This window comes from Podarcis gaigeae (assembly GCF_964106915.1).
Source record: "Podarcis gaigeae genome assembly, chromosome: 6".
In the NCBI taxonomy this organism is placed as follows: Eukaryota; Metazoa; Chordata; class Lepidosauria; order Squamata; family Lacertidae; genus Podarcis; species Podarcis gaigeae.
This window is the reverse complement of record NC_139682.1, coordinates 59,448,874-59,466,465: the sequence shown is the minus strand read 5'-3', so window position 1 is coordinate 59,466,465 and position 17,592 is coordinate 59,448,874. Positions and strand designations below refer to the sequence as shown.

At 43.2% G+C, this 17,592-nt stretch overlaps 1 protein-coding gene across 2 annotated transcripts in view; it reads right to left on the bottom strand.

Moving 5' to 3' along the window:
* FGGY (FGGY carbohydrate kinase domain containing) overlaps window positions 1-17,592 on the bottom strand; it is a 140,661-nt gene that overhangs the window by 74,186 nt on the left and 48,883 nt on the right. For both annotated transcript variants that reach the window (XM_083742784.1, XM_083742785.1), the window contains exons 6-7: window positions 15,631-15,746; window positions 5,469-5,597 (exon numbers count right to left, since the gene is read on the bottom strand). In XM_083742784.1, coding sequence (XP_083598910.1) covers window positions 5,469-5,597; window positions 15,631-15,746 — 245 coding nt within the window. The remainder of the gene's footprint in view (window positions 1-5,468; window positions 5,598-15,630; window positions 15,747-17,592) is intronic.

Below are 17,592 nucleotides of genomic sequence, written 5' to 3'. Positions count from 1 at the left end.
TACCACTTAGGTGGGTCATTAGGTGTGGATTAGTTGCTAAAGTCTTTGTGTCTTGACCTCTTGAACTTTGTGAAGAGTTTTCCTGAGAAGATGGCTGTATTGCACTTAGTTGTGCTTTGGCTTGGCTTCGTGTATAGGGGCGAGCTGTGGTTTTGTGGCTTGTGTCAGCCAGATCTGTGTAGGGATTGCAGGGGGGTGCAGCATCCGGAGGTGCCACCATGGATTGGCTATATTCCATCTGAATATATATAGGCTCTGTGGTTTAACCCACAGCGCCACCCGCATCCCATTTATGGTCTTACATCCCACCTAAAAAAGCAAGTAGATGTGGGGAACGACACCAGGTTGGGAGCAATCGCCAAGGACAGAGGAAGAGACTGCGATGTCACGCAGATATTCCATCTGACAATGCAATACTATACCTGTTAACAAAATAAATAATAATAATAATAATAAATAATAATAATAATAATAATAATAATAATAATAATGCTGCAACTCTGGTATCCCTTATTATAACCCTTCCTTAAACAATGAATTTCTATGGTAGAATACGTCATTAAAGAAGAACAAATCTGTATATTATCCTCCCATAGGCAACATTATGGAGAATAGTCTTCCCTATGTCTGTTATCATGGACTACAATAGCCAGACTGTTTTAGTCATGTAAATGTTCTTAACAAAATCAGAAATTATGCCAGGCCATGTTTGATAAAGGTGGCAAAACACAATGGTCTGTTGTGATATGTGGACATACAATCTTAAACTGAAAGTTCTCTCTTTGATTAAGTGCCCGCTTGCACTCTGTATGACAGCTCTTGTTGTTATCTGATTTTACAGATAAAATTGTAGACATGGAGAGCAAATGGGGCATATCAAAACACTAATGCCTAGAGCAGAGCCTTACAAACTGTGTGTCACGACACGATAGTGTGTCGGCTGCAGTGTGTAGGTGTGTTGCATGAATGTTCCCCATGGTCCTCCCAGGGCTGGAAAGGGGTTAGTTTACCCTCTGGTTTGCTAGTAAAACTGAATTAGGTAAGGTAAAGGTACCCCTGCCCGTACGGGCCAGTCTTGCCAGACTCTGGGGTTGTGCGCCCATCTCACTCAAGAGGCCAGGGGCCAGCGCTGTCCGGAGACACTTCCGGGTCACGTGGCCAGCGTGACATCGCTGCTCTGGCGAGCCAGAGCCGCACACGGAAACGCCGTTTACCTTCCCGCTGGTAAGCGGTCCCTATTTATCTACTTGCACCCGGAGGTGCTTTCGAACTGCTAGGTTGGCAGGCGCTGGGACCGAGCAGCGGGAGCGCACCCCGCCGCAGGGATTTGAACCACCGACCTTTCGATCGGCAAGTCCTAGGCGCTGAGGCTTTAACCCACAGCGCCACCTGCGTCCCCTACACCTGCGTCCTCTCCTTTGTGAAGAAGAGAAACAATTAGAACTTCCTGCTAATGGTTCTGCTTTCTTTATTTTACCATGAGCCCAAAACTGAATTACTGTGTTGCAAAATGATGTAAGCATAAAAAGTGTGTCATCAACATGAAAAGTTTGGAAAGCTCTGGCCTAGAGCAAAAGTGGCAACATAATCCAAAATTTGAATTATCCTTTATAACATCGTATTTTACATTGCAATCTCTCTTAAGAAATTAAACAAATTATTTATCGTGAGTACAGGGGCCTCCAAAATATTTTGATCACCACTACTGTCTCGTTGATGTCTGTGCATCAACGTGAATCACTCCCAGTAGGTATGGTGAAAGATACCCTCTTCATAACTGGAGGATCATGCAAGGGATGTATCATATGCACATGAGATTTATTCCTTTGTGAAGAAGAGAAACAATTAGAACTTCCTGCTAATGGTTCAGCTTTCTTTATTTTACCATGAGCCCAAGCAAATATTCCACGTTGTGTTAAGGGTATTGCATAGAGAATATCTACAAGGAATTTCCTGTACAAATATGTGCTATATTTAGAAGTGTACAAGGATGTTTAAAACCCTTTATGTTTTTCAAAATGTGTATGTCACGTTAAGCAAGGTTAATCTCAACTTGAAGAAATGTGTATTCATCCCATTGTTATTAATGAGTCACATGGCAAAATATATAGTAACCGCATAGAAAATGTGCATTGAGTAGAATGAATGCTGCCTTCATAGTCCTTCATAGACAAGAAGTCTTCATAAGTTTGTAGCAGCATTTGTACACTCTGGTGTTTGCCACAGAGCTGAAATTCTTAGAAAACCCACCTCTTTCGCCAGGTCTTTGACACCTGAGATAGATGTTTTTAGGGCCACCCTTATTCCTGTGATTGTAATTTAACTGTTTTTAACCACCAAATTTTGTATACCTGGCTCATCACAAATCCACACACGTTGAGAAGTGAATGAAAACCTAACATTTATGAGGGCAAACAGAATTTTCACAGATTCCAGATGCAAGTTCCTCAGTCCTCCACATGCTGCACCAGACTGGGCTGGTAGAATGCCTTCTTACTCAGTTTTGGTTTCCTTTCAAAAGAAATTGTGGGATGGATTGTCCAAAGGCAAAACGACAGCAAGGAAAATTAAACTCGTTTTCCAGGTGGGATTTACCCACAACTAAGCATGTACAGAATTCAGCTCAAGACTGCCTTACACCTGGGCTTGTGAGAAACATGCCAACGAGACCCAGCTGCATCCTGTCTCATTTGGTTCCAGCTTCCCAGCCATTCTAAAAATGGAAGAAGCTGGCAGTAGGCTGGCAAAGGATTGCTTCAGCTCTATATTCCTTCCTGCTCTGCATTTCTAATCATCTGCCTACCTTATACTGCTTGTCCGGATTTTTTGAAACCTTTTTTGAGCAGCAATAAAATATGTTGGGCACTCTGAGAACTTTTCCTCTTAGGTTTATTCCTTTGGGAAAAGGCCATTGCTCAGAGGGAGAGTATCTGCTTTAGTCCCAGCTAGATGGGCAGGGGTAAAAATAATAAAATTATTATTATTTTTATTCATCTCCAAGTAGGGCTGGGACAGACTGCTCTCTGAAACCCTGGAGTGCTATTGACAGACACTATAGACATGTGTGGCGCTGTGGTCTAAACATCAGCCTCTTGGGCTTGCCTATTGGAAGGTTGTCGGTTCGAATCCATGCAGCAGAGTGAGCTTCTGCTGCTCTGTCCCAGGTCCTGCCAACCTAGCAGTTCGAAAGCACACCAGCACAAGTAGATAAATAGGTACCGTTCTGGCTTCCGTCACAACCTGGAAAGCTCTCTACGGACAAACACCGGCTCCATCAGCCTGAAAAGTGAGGTGAGCACCGCAACCCCATAGTCTCCTTTGACTGGATTTAACCGTCCAGGGGTCCTTTACCTTTACCTTACCTTATAGACAGTAATGAACTGGATGGATCAATGGTCTGACTTAGTATAAGGCAACTTCCTTCCTATGTTCCTCTCTATTCAATGCCTTTCCTCTCCTTTTTTGGTTCCCTAATTTTGTTAGGAGTGCAGCATGGTGGGAGGGAAGGTTTAACCCTTTCTGTTCCTGCCACACACACACACAAACGTGTATCCTGGAAGAGATGCTCGCATTAGCAACAGTGTAAGCTTCCCTTCAAGGGTTCAAAGTAGGGAGATACAATATTTTTTGGTGGGGAGGCATGATGGAAGGAAAGAATGAAGCCTTCCCTCTTCATGTACTGTTGTGGTGACAATAGTCACCCCATCCCACCCCTATTCTTGTTTCCCCCTCCCCCCAAAAAAATCAAACACTAATTTCACTGCTATTTACGTGTCCCACGTCATGTCAAGTTTGGTCCTCATGCCATTTCCCCTGCATTTTGCAGGTGCAGGAACCTAGGAAGCAGCTTTAAGCGTAGGTCAGAGCATTAGTCCATCTGGCTCAGAACTGTCCACCTTGACAGGCAGTGGCCTCTCCGAGGGTTAACCAAATGTCAAAATTAACATGTGAAAAGGAAAACAGCTGGGGAGATTTTTAGTAGCCCTAAACTCTGGCATGGCATCTTCCGTCTCTAAAATAAACACACGTACACACACATGCCTTCCATACCAAAACAGGCAGAGTTTGAAAAGGGAATCACATCGGATTACTAACGAAATGCACATTAAAATATTTAATGTGTCTATTATGGAGAGAGTATCAAATCTCTTGAGTCTACTGTGGGCAAATATTTTCATCCCATGGGGCTTAGCATTCAAAACCTAAGTTCATATCTGGCATTTAAAATCAAGTGGCCTCATATGCTCCGGCCTCTTCCACTGTGGTTTCTCTGTATATCCCTGAGTTTGCATTCAGATCAACTTCACATAAACTTGCAGTAGTGCAAAACAAATACCCTGCCCTTTGCTGAGGCCACGTTTGGCTGGGGTTGCCAAGAACACAGCCTCTTATTAATCCTTCTAACTGATATTCATTTGTTAAAAGTAGTACACTCTGTTTTTGGAATGTATGTTTGGGAGAGCTTTGGTACAGTTGTTCTCTCGTGGTTACGTCCCAGCTATCAAAATGTGAAACTGGTTTTTACTTGGGAATTTCTTTTCTTGAAGAGAGGGGCAGCTCCATTCTGAATTTCTGAAGGAAATATCTTCCCCCCCCCCCACACACACACGCACATATTCAGCTGGAAAAGTGTGTGTTGTACAAGTTGCCTTCCCTCCCTTCCACACACTGGAGTGATCTACATTGTGAGCCACGTGTAGGTCGGGCAGGTGTGCAAAATGGGAAGGTCTGCTCCAAACCACAGAACATAACAGAATCCTCTGTAATGCTGTTTAGTGTACCCAATGTCTAACTCTCCTCACCTTCGACATATAAACTTCCATGCTACCACTCATGAAGCCAGGCCTGTAAGTTGTGGTGACATTAGGTTAAACTAGTAGGTGGCAAACTGGTAAAAGGAGCTGTGTTTCCACACTTGACACATAAAGCATGTCAAAGAGCAAAGGCTGACAAAGCAAAGGACAAGTCAACATATAAGGATTTTTATCTTGTTTTAAATTCCGCTATTTCGTTCAAACTTCAAGATCATAACCAGGAGGTTTGCAGCCTTGCCTTTTCCCAAATCTAAAGGCTGCCAATGTACCGGTATTTCAAGCTAACAGAAGATGGAAATTGTTGGGATGCACCGAGCAAGATCACACGATCAGAGACTTGTAGGACAGCAATTGCTCTCAAAAACTATTTAATCCAGTCTCCTACATGCAGCCAGGATTCTCTATTCCCCCACATCCCGAACAGATTAGCCGTGTTGTCCAGGGTAACATACCAGAACAGTTTTATACATACTGTCATATTCCTCATAATAGCTCCCTTTAAAGGCTCCCATGCTATAAGACTTCCTTACTTGATTATACCTACCTAGCAACCAATACTGAAAATGCATATGGAATGTAGCCTTTGCAGCACAAGTCTCTGCTTTTAATATGGAAGTGGAACAGAGAAAAAACAGCTACCCTTTTAGAGAATACCTATTCCTCCAGCATGTGCATCAATGAGAGACGCGCCTACTGCAGTCCCCTTAGCAAGGCCAAGGGCTTCAGCAGCCTCTGACGTCAGACCATTTCCAACTGGAGCTCCTGGAGTGAGAACTTCATTTCCTAAGAAAATAAAAGGAGAAAAACAAAATAAAATTCACTAGTCTCATTGTGACGGCCGCCAACCTGGATGGCTACTAGTCATGATATAGCTATGCATTATGTCCGGTATATGAAGCAATGTGTCTCTGGCAGGACTGAGCAATAACTGGTTTTCAACATCGCGATATATCACCAGCTAAACATCATGATATATTGATATATAATGATATCAGAAATAAGGAAGGAACTACACAGAAATGAATGGGACAATGTCCTGGAAACTGCTGCTACTTAAGGGTCTAAAACTGATGATGATATTAACAATCACCTCATGCTCACTTTCATCAGCAGGCAAGCCAAATGCATCCCACTGTTACTGCCACCACCTCCTGTCGCCACTGTGAGGCCTTGCAGGGTGCCACCACTCCCTGTCACCACCACAAGGTATTGCAAGCTGCTGTTGCTGCTACTGCTGCAGCCTCCTGTCACTGCTGTGAGTCCTCGCAGGATGCTACTGCTGCTGTGTCCCATTACTGACGTGAGTCCTTGCAGGCCTTTGCCGCTACTGCCATCACTCTCTGTCACTGCCACCAGGCCTCACAGGTCACCACTGTTTGTGCTGCAGTTGTGAGGCCTCACAGGCTGCCACCACTACTGCTGCCCCTTCCCATCACCATCACAAGGACTCGCAGGCCACCACTCATTGTGCCACAACCGTAAGGCCTTGCAGGTTGTTGCCACTACTGCCAACACAGACCACGGTCATGGCAAGCTGTTTCTGCCACTGCTGCTTCTGCCTCCTAGTAGGCCTGCTGGCAATCTGGCAGTCCCAGGTTAACTATATTCACTATGACTCATTGCCGTACTTTAGATTGTCCTGAATACAACCATTTAGTAGCCAAGCCCCAAACCAAAAGTCCTGTTGGGATTCATTTTTGCTTGCCTCCTGATGAAACTGAGTGTGTGATAATTGGTAATATTGTCATTTAGGCAGACTGAGAGGTATCCCTTATCATTGTGGTAGATTGCAATGTTTAGCTAGTGAGTTATCGCAATGTTTAGCTGGTTAGTTATTGTGATTCTCAATATATTGCCAACTCAAATATTATGAAACAATTATCATGATGGGAACTTCAAACTGGTTTTGGACGATAAATCAATGTATTGCCCAGCCCTAGTCTCTGGATGCCAGTTGTTGGTAATCACAAGTGGACAGAGCTCAGATTCTGCTTGCCAAACATAGCTGGTTGGTCAGTGTAAAAAAGAGGGTGCTGGATGCTTTGACCCAGCAAGGCTTGTTTTATGTTCAGTCTGTTGGGAGGCAAATGCTACTTTTTCTGTGCTTGAAAGTGATACTTTGCCCTCTTCTCCCTGACCTGATATGCCCTTCATTCTATTTACCAAGCACCAATAATATTGCTTTTTAATTTTAAAACACGTGCATGTTGTGTAACGTTTATCATAACAATGTAACCCCCTGTATCAACAGTACAATTGCATTTATCCAGGAATAAGATAAACATGGATGCTATATTTGCAAAGCTACACTCATGTGGTTTTCGAAAGGACTATTAGTGAAGTTTCAATAGTATTCAATGGCTGGGTAAAAAGCAGCTACTACAATTCTTTCTAAGAAATCAGCTTAATATTCTGTACTCTTTAAAGCTAGTCTCATGTACAGTGGTACCTCGGGTTACATATGCTTCAGGTTACATACGCTTCAGGTTACAGACTCCGCTAACTCAGAAATAGTACCTCGGGTTAAGAACTTTGCTTCAGGATGAGAACAGAAATCGTGCGGTGGCAGGAGGCCCCATTAGCTAAAGTGGTGCTTCAGGTTAAGAACAGTTTCAGGTTAAGAATGGACCTCCGGAACGAATTAAGTACGTAACCAGAGGTACCACTGTAAACCTGAAAGTATTCTCTTGAGTTCTCTGTGAACCGATGGATTGACTCACTGTCAGCCAGCTTCTTATGTTCCTTCCCCCTGCGTCCTCCTGTTGGCCCCCAAAATCTGTTCCCCCAACCATCTGGAGCAGATTCTCAGAGTGTGCAGTGGGGAGGAGAAGAAAGAGAAGTCTGCTCCACTCTCACAACAGCAACACCATTTGCTAGGAACAGGAGCGAAGAGTGCTCTTGTGCTCTAATCCTCATTTCCCACAGGCGTCTGGTTGGGATTTTTAGAAGAGAACTCCATGCCCCCTCTGCCCCCCTGAGCGAGAAACAAGTTTACCAAAGGAAAAAGCTGTCTGAAACTTTTCCTTCCTTTTTATCCTAAAGACTAGTTCCGGAATTTGCTAATATTTGGTTTAAAGAAAGTTATGTGGTACCAATGACCCACCACCTTTCCAGGCAGTTGTCACGGCAACCGGCTATTTACCAGACGTAACACGAGGCAGTTAACAATACATCTTTAGTCAACCTGAGTAACGTAATAGCAAGGTCCAAAGTCATACTAATATTGAATGGAACTGGAAGTTTTAGTGCTCGTTGGCCCTTAAAAAAAAAATAACAAAGGGAAAACCGAGCAAGGCAGTACAGCTGACTCAGCTATGACACATTCAGTCATTCAAAAGCTGCTTTTAACCTGTCATGCAGAACCAGTTGTGTTTTATGTGAAACTGCAATTTGCCACATTTCAAAGATGGAGAGGAGGTGGAAAATACAAAAAGGGGATGAAGAGGAAAGGACTCCTCTTTCTTAACTAATGTGACATGTGTGCGGGGGGCAGGGGGGCGCTTTAAAGAAGTAAATGCATTCTAGTGTAACCACCATTGAATTTTGGCAACTAAACTGACTGGAAATGTATGTTGCATACTATGCCAAAGTCGTATTTTTGTGCTAGGTTCCTACTAGGTTAGGACTATTCGTCAACCCAGTAAACTCTAAGGCTAAAGCTAAGGGAAGATTTTGAATACCCAGGGAATCCTGTAATTGAAAAGTTAGGGGACAATGCACACACTTTCAGGCCAAAGAGTCTATGCAAACGGAGGGTTAAAATGGTGTGTACATTCCACCCTCCTTAAACATGAGCAGCCACATGGGATGCAGGCAGTATGTGTGCATACTTTTATATATGCAAATATCCAAAAATGGGTTAAATGCAGTTTCACTATAGAACCTTGTGAAGAAGGTTCGAAACAAGTTATAAGCCTGAGAACTTGTCAGCGGAGCAAGGGGACGTTGTGAAGTAATGCACCCCGTACCTGCAAAAAAACAAGGAAACAAGCCAAGACTTTACCATGATTTTCTGAATGCTGCTTTGAATTGAACTCTATACAAAAGTATAGAGTTCAATTCAAAGCAGCATTCAGAAAATGTGCATGCCTGATGGACATAATCTTTACTGTTAATTGAGCATGCTCTAAAATAATTGTGTACCAATAACATTCATGTTACATGTGTCTTTCGAAGTGTCTTAAGGGAATGTGCGTCCCAGCCACAAGTAGCTTTAGTGCATTCTAGGGTTTAAGAAAGTAAATAGGAAGATGCTGTTATATGTTACTTAAATTCAGCTCACCTCAATGCCCAGGAAAGGTAATAAGAAACTGGTGTAACACTTCTACTGCAGAATGATTATTCCTGCTACACTTAAAAGACATTTAGCTAAATCCTGCAAAAGTATTTGTGGGACATAATATACAATGGATTGTGCATAATGCTTAGAGGCAGCATGTACACTGAAACAATTCATCTTTGACAGTTACTAAAAATGAGAACTGGCATGTATTTTGAAAAAGTGCCCTTGCACTTCATTCTAAACAGGAAGGGAAAGTTTAAATAGGCATAATTTTAGCTTCAGAACACCACTCATTGTTACAATGCTACGGAGCAGATCATAAGATCATAACCATGCTTGCAAGGGGAAAATATAATAATAAATGTGTTCTGAAACAGTAGTTGAGAAACAACCTACACAGACGGGAGATAGCATAGGATGCGTCTTAGAAAGATGGCAACGGCACTATTGTGCCATCATGAAATTCATGTGGGGGCAAAATTACAGGAAGCCAAACCAACGCCAGCATTTTTAGAGCATTGCTTGCAATGTTCATCCTATAAGAGCCCAAAGAAATACACTCCATATGAGACAGGCCTTTAAATAAAGCATACTTGAAAGGAACACTCACTTGAGAGCCACAATTTTTTTCATAAAGGCACTTTGTTTTATGAATCCCCCCTCCAACTGCTAAGGACTCTTTCACATACAAATCTGTTGTTTCCATTAAAATATAGCCAGGAGCGGGAGTCCACCATGCAGAAATACAGGATCACAAACAGGAAACCAAACTCTCCACTATTCTTTCAAAGCACAGCTGGTTAGGGAGGGACTACGTTCAAATGAGCCAATATCGTATAAACCCTTCACTTCTTATTTTTTCCCTTTTGGGGTGGAAGGAGAAAGGAGCATGAGAGAATACAAGACTCAGATTAGATTTCTCCCTCAGCAATAGGTGACAAGGCCCAGGGATTATTTAGAAGTGGTATTTCCCCCCACACAAAAATGTTTGTTTTTGAGACTTGCGGAGATTTGTTTTGAATTCCAAGTGAAGCCTGAAAGTATATAGTTTCATCACAGATTTAGTGGGAATATATTCATAAAGGAGTCTTTGTGTTACCTTTTAAAATATAAGGTACTGACAACCCCAGAAATAGCTATATTGTATCTACAACATTTTCTACTTTGGGGGAAATGCACATTGCTTTGGGAGTGGTGGGGGGAAGACCAGGCAATGCATAAAGCCTTGCTATTCAGTGAAAAATCATTATTTGGTCCCTTAAGTAGCCCCTTAAGTATGAGAATGAGGACGAAAATTTATCAGGCCATTTAAAAAACAGATTGCAGCCTTCAGCACCTCAAAGATCTATAGTTCATGAAAATTTAACAGATGTTGCTTCCCCACTAGCCATTTTCTCTGGAATTGGCAATCTTGTTTGCTTACTCTTTATGAAGAATCCAGACAACGACAATGTAAAATTGTTGCAGTCTATCTTTTCTGTAGCGTCCTTATCTGTCCCCCCACCTTGATTTGCAGCAAATCTTGTACATCTTTTGTGCGGATTGTGTTCCAAAGTCAGAGCTTAAGGGGAAAATCATGTACTGTACAGTTAGCATTACCTTAAATCATCCGTAACATACATTCTCCTTCCAAATTACTCCCCTGTCTGGCTGTGAGATGCCACTGCTTGTTTGCCTGCGCCTCTGCCTATTCCACCCTTGGTCCCTGTGCCTCCCGAAAGCCAGCAAGCAGGAACTGGATGAATCAGTGGAAGTGGGAGAGAGGCTTTCCCACCTTCTCTTCCCACTGATGGGGCTGTGGTAGGCACTGACTGACAAGGGGGGAGACCTTCCCCTTCTCTCTGATGCTTCCCTTCTTCTCCTCCAAAGCAAACCTGGAGGGCAGGTGGGAAGAGCTCTCTTCAAGGGGGAGAAATCCAGGAATTTATTTTTTTAAGGGAGGATTAAGGAGGGAGGTAGAGAGAGATGGAGGCAGGCAGGTCCTAGTCCCTGAGGCAGAAGGAAAAGGTTGGGATGGATCCTTAAACTGGATGGGGTCCTGGTAGAGGAAAGGGGGAACAAGGCAAACAAAGGAGTTCCTCGCTGCCTTTCCATGTGCTACAGCAGCCTTTCTCAACCTGTGTGTCCCCAGATGTTGTGGAACTACAACTCCCATCACCCCTAGCTAGCAAGGCCAGAGCTCGGGGTGATGGGAGTTGTAGTCCAACAACATCTGGGGACCCACAGGTTGAGAACCGCTGTGCTACAGGGACAGGTGTCCTGCTGTGGAGCACTTTTTGGTTTTTTTTGGTCGACCATGCATAGTTGAATTTGCCTAAGTTAAATCCGCATATGATATGACTCCATTGTACAGTGCTATGCTATCACAGCATCAGCCTGACCAGTGTAGCAATGCAAAGTACACTTGATGCTTTGGGGGGCTCCTGTACCTTTAAATAAAAGTAAACAGTCCTGCCCATTTTATTGCTTTCTGTTTATCATAGCTGGTGGATTACCAATGAGTAAGTTTTTTTTAATTGTCTCACTGTCAGTTCCTGTTCCTGTAGAGAGGTGGTAGACAAGACTTTACTGACTTATTGTACCCAGAGAAGTAATTGTGTAAGCAGATGGATTTCTGCTTGTGCATCAAAACTTTGCCTCCCTTTTGCTTCCCGTGCACCATATCAAATCTGTTCTGGGAGTTCCCCGACCCCACCCTCTGGAGCAAATTTAGGGGTGTGGAGAGAAAGAGGGTGAAATTCTGTTTTGGGGAATGGAAGTTGTTCTGCTCACACAATGACATAATTTAATTAGTGTCAACCTTTCCTTTTCAGGTAATGATGGAAAAGCACAGCAAAGCACATCTCGTGTGGAAGCAATTGGATCAGTTAATATTAATATAGGTTATATAATGCCATAATAGTACAGGCTTCATGATCAGAAAACATGAATGCTAGTGTCCGCTTTTTTGTGAGAATTTCCCCTTTTATGACCCACCTTTTTCTACTACGAAAACACATGGATTTAATCTATAAAGTTCATAGCAATTCAAAACTTAATTTTATACCCTTAACATATAGCTCTAAAAGGAGATTAGACAAAATCACAGAGAATAAGGCTATCAATGGCTACTTGCCACGATGGTTATGTTCTACCTTGACTACCAGTTTCTGGGAATCAGAGGTGGGGAGGGTGCCATTGCACTCGGGTTCAATTTGCAGGATTCCTGAGGGTGCCTGGTTGGCCACTGTGAGAACAGGATGCCAGACTGGATGTAACCTATTACATTTAATCTGCTATATATATATGTGTGTGTTGTGAGGCGAGTTATGGTTGACAATGCAAATCCAAAAACAAAACAAGAACTGAACAAAGCGTCCTGGAATTTATGTACGTGTGTGTGTGTGTGTGTGTGTGTGTGTGTGTGTTGTGTGTGTGTGTGTGTTTGCAATTTAAGCAGCAGCAAGAAATGACCCCCCCCCCCCGAATGTATAAAAGGGTGGTTTTCAAACTGGCATCCTATTATTGCTGGTTTTTCATTTTTCTCATCCTAATTTCCCTGTATTGAACTGTCAGGTTTTTAAAGAGAATTTGCTCTCGTTGGCAACATGCACATTTAGTTGTCGGGGGGGGGGGGAGCTTTTCCCTGTCCTTGAAACGCACTATATAAATATTGTATTCAATCCTTAGCTTGCACTTCGTAAATAATTTATGTTAAAAATTTCTCTTCGTGGGGCTCGTCAGCCATTAGGGTGCTCAAATTTCTGTTAAAACATTTATTTACTGCTTATACTCTTTTAGTGTGGGGGGTGGGAGGTGGGGGAGGGGATTCTAAAAGGTGCATCTGGTAATAGCTACCAAGGCTGCATTAAAGCAAAAAGAAAATCTCAAAAACTCCAAAGGTTTAGGAGACTCTGCAACAGGAAAAACAATGGATTAGGTTCAGAGCTTGCAAGGTTGTCAGAAAGGAATCCTTGCCCCCTCATTCTTGCTCTAGGCTCCGCCCACCACCTGCATGGAAGCAGGAGTAGTGATCGCTGCCACCTGCCACTGCAGGCCAGGGCTGGGTGGGAAAAACAAGAAGAACAGGACTTGTTTATAGCATTGGGGGAGAAGGCTACCAATGGGTCTATGAGATCCATCCAGCAACGGAGGAAGCCACTTCGGAGCCAGGGGCGGGGCGGGGCGCACCATGGGACCTCCGGAGTCTGCCTGCCTCCTCCCACTCAGCCGCCCTACAGCTAGGGGAGAGGCAGCGGGTGGACCGTTTGGGCAGCATGGAGCCTGCACACTTCCAAGCCACCATGTCTCTTCCAGGAGAGACGTGTGGCTCAGGCGCACTGCAGGCCCCCCAGTTAGTGTCGCCTGGCGTTTTGCCACCCCCTCAGTGGTGACACTCGGGGCAACCCACACCCACCGCACCCCGCTTCCTCCGCCCCTGGATCCATCCTAAGTCCTGCCCCGCAACTGCTAACTACAGCCAAGGATGGCTTCCTGTCACTTTTGGAAGCAAGCAAGGTTGAGCCATCAAGGTTTGTTCTGCACATCCCACAAAGAATGCAGTAGAAGCTAAAGTGGTCTCTTAGGGAGACATCACATACAGAAGAGGGCAGGATTTGCTGCCAGAGGATATTGTACTACAGAGCGTCAGAGACAAATAGAAAATGTAATTCTTTATTCAAGGAAACAGAATACACACAGAGAAACCTAGGGTACGACTGGCCCCAGTAAAGACAATCTGAGTCTCCCACTTCCTCCTCAGCCTCTTCTAAATCCAGTTATCTTCCTAGCACTCTTAAGCTACGCCAGGGAGGGGCCCTCTGAGCTCTCTGCTTTGTAACATGCAGAACCCTCCGGGTTCTCAGAGACAAGGGTGAAGAAGAGCTAAAGACAGTAGCACTTGCGGGCTCCTGTGAATCTGTCACAGCCTATGCCACCACCTCCTTCTCAGCTGTCTGTTCTACATCTGCAGCGTTCTTTCTCTCTCAACCCTGTTGCTTGTCCAGCATCCCCCCCCCATTCCTCCTCTGATCTGTCTTCCTTGTCCCACCACCACTCCCCCAGCTCAGAGCCTTCCTCTTCTGAGGCTTCCCTATAGGGTTCTCCAGCTGGAATCTCCCACCACTCCTCATTGACCAGCCAGTCCCTGACAATCATACAGGAGGGCCTTTTTTACCTGCAGTTGTAAAAAGTAATTTTTCGACACCTAATGCATCTCTTTTGAAACTTTATGGATTTCATTACTGATATCAAATTATTTCCATTTAGTGCTGCTGCATTAAACTGTTATAGAAACTTGTTCTCTAAGTGGCGGTGTGTGTGTGGGGGGGGAGAATCAGGTAATTAACTTTGAGGGATGAGGGGTTTGGGGTTCTTTTTTACACTAATGTTCTCATTAATGGCATGCCTGCTTAGGACAGCCATTAAAAGTCCATTAAGTGAACAAGGAAACTTGAATAATGCTATCCTGGAAAATTTCTAGTAAATGAACATTACGGTCTTTTAATGGAAATCTGCTATAAGAATCTTGCAATTAGCAAGTCTAAAATTCTAATTATACATAGGCTTCAGGAAAGTTCAAAGCAACTTAAATATAATGTAACAAGCTGGTGAAAGGAGTGTGGGACAAGCCAAGAGTTGAGTTTAGCACATTGTTTTAAGCTTGCTGATTCTGTTGATTAGCAACATTGTACATGCAGGGGTATAACAAACTAAAGCAAAATGATGGTGTTTGTATATTCCTTGCCGCTGGTCTAAAGATCTGCCTTGTATCCAATCAAGTGTGTTTAGGCAGCAAAGATACACACACACAAACCTATACACAGACACAAATGGATATATGATAAATGAATGTTGCCAGTAGAAGCAGTACTATGGGGAGTTTAATGTAAATGATATGAATTATGAAGGCTGGCTTTTGTCCCCCCCCCCCCCCCGCTATTAAGAGAGAACTAACTATGCACAATAATGCCAGGATGCTCCCTTTTTCACCTGTTGCTAGATTAGGAGAGGGGCATTTTGATGGCAAGCAAGAAGTGTCTGGAAGTCTCTCTCACCCAACATCTGCCCACATTTCCCCAGGGAAACCTAAACCACCTACTTTTGAAAATTAGTGTTGTCCATAATTAAGGACAAATTGTCATGGTGCACCCAAAATTGCTCACTTTTAAAGCGGTCCTCTGATATATATAGTATTGCCAAAAGATATAATGGGAAATCATGCATGCAAACACAGAGCAGTGAGAATGAGGCTCAAGTGCTTCCCCTTCCCTTGCTTTACATACATTGAAAGTTCTGTTTTTAAGTAGTCACAGTTCCTTGTTATTTCAGGCCTAAGGGAACTGTGGCTTGTTAAAGCAAACCAAGATCAAGGTTTGGTTAAGTTTCAAAGTCCTTTCCTCGTGCAACAGAGGGAGAACTGCACAAATGCACGGCTTACCGCAGCATGCTCTCCTAACAGGAAACCACTGTTTCCCACTGTGTCTAAACTGGGCTATTACCTAATTAGATGAAGTCTTTTTTAAAAATGTTAAAAAGTAGGTAATATACATTTACCTATTTTTGCATAGTTATTTGCCACCAAATCTTCCAGTCCAACCAGCTTCCAAAAACTATCATCCCAGCCTTTCTCCGAAGAGTATGTCCATTTACATACCAAAGTGCACAGAGATCTGTGGAGGAAAAGAAACTCACGTTACATTTCATTATCAACTCTACCTCCCTATCTACTCAGGCAAAACTCTTACAGGACCCAAAAACATCAACACTTCTTTAACATTCAGTAGCAGTTTAGATCAAAACTCTAAAGAAGAATTAAGCATTCTTCAATTATACAAACAAAAACAACTATAAATACTGGATCCCCTCTTAAACACTTTCAGCTGTTTGAGAAGTCTGTCTTTAACTTGACGATTCCCAGTATTTTGATGGGATTCCAGCAGTCAATATATAGTCACTTAAAAGTTTTCTATGCAAAACAGGAGGGCAAGAACATAAATTAATACAGAAAGCCATAAAAAGAGATTCTTAATGTTTCACTTTTCAGATCTGATCCCACCTTTTCAAGTTTTTTCTTCAGTCATGAGATCAAAGGGTTTGGGTAAAGAATCTTGATCACCATCCCTGAGATCACTAACCTTTTAAAAACAAACAGTCACTGCTTAGAGAGTTGGCAAGTTTGACATTCCAACATTGCAGCAACTACTCACACCAAAGGGACATTGTCAGGCTGGATTTACCATAGGCCCAGAATCTAAAGCTGACACTATCTCTTCCTGCAATTGCAGCCACCATGTAATATGGGAAAGATACAGCCCACATGAAACCTATTTTGTAATGTGCTTTATGAATTATATATATATATAATTCTTTAGATACATTTCTGCAGGAAATACATCTTTTACAGCAGTGGAGTCACTTGACTCATGGACACACCAAAAATGAAGACAACCGAAGGCAGGGCTGTGCAAACAACACCTTGAATTGAGGTCTCTAAGAACATCAGCCTTCATGCAGCATATTTTACAAGGCACTGGAATTTGTACTTCCAAGATGCATTAAGTTTGACTACGCACTGTGTTTTGCCGCTCTTAGGAAAACCATGTCTACGGTTTTCTTGTCTGAATGTGGCTGTTTTCCCAAGCTAGGAAACTGCATGTGCTACCTCAGAATGCTGCGTTTAATCTCCTTGCAAGAGAGAAACCCCTATTATTTCAGAAAACTGCAAGCAGAAGACTATAAGCAGCAACATGCAGATCATTGAGTCACAGGTTTAACCTCTCTAGGAGCTTGGGAGTTGCCTCAAAAGGCAGAGGGATGAAGGTAGCAAGTACCTTTACAAGGAAGGGTGCAAACCTTTGCTGTTCCAGTCAGTCATAATAGAAGCACGAGAATAAAAATCGTAAGCACAAAAACATGCTTTTAAAAAAGTAAGAGGAAATCCCTGCGGGTATGGATAAAAATATGGGCAGTATGTGGTAAAAGTTTTAGGAACAAAAGGAACCTTTGGCAGGAGACAGGGCTTTCAACACACAGGATGGCTATATAACAAAAGAAGCCCAGAGCTGCTTCAGCACAGACCTATAGAAGTACCAGTATTCCCTCTACCCCACCCAATGTCGTCCCAGACAGAACATTCAGCACATTTAAACCCTCTGGCAAGCCTTTGTTTTAAATAGAACTGGGCGTTGGTGCTGTGGAAGCCTTGAAAGAGCCACAGGTCATCACGTGGAAGAATGTAAAAAGCAGCAACTATTCCCTACAGCACTACAGTTAATGACAAGCATATTCATTTCAGAAAGAGCCGGCATTACAGTTACAGATACAAGGCATGGATATATGTCATTTGTGTCTAATGGAGGCACCAGGGGATTGGCTGGAGGAGAAAAGAAGAGGGGATAAGTTTGCTGCAGGCCAGTCAACATCACCAGTGGGGCCAACATCACAAAGAACACTTGGATACACAGAGCCATCCTTCACAAGCAGATTTATAAATGAGAGACATAAAGCTTCCAGGTA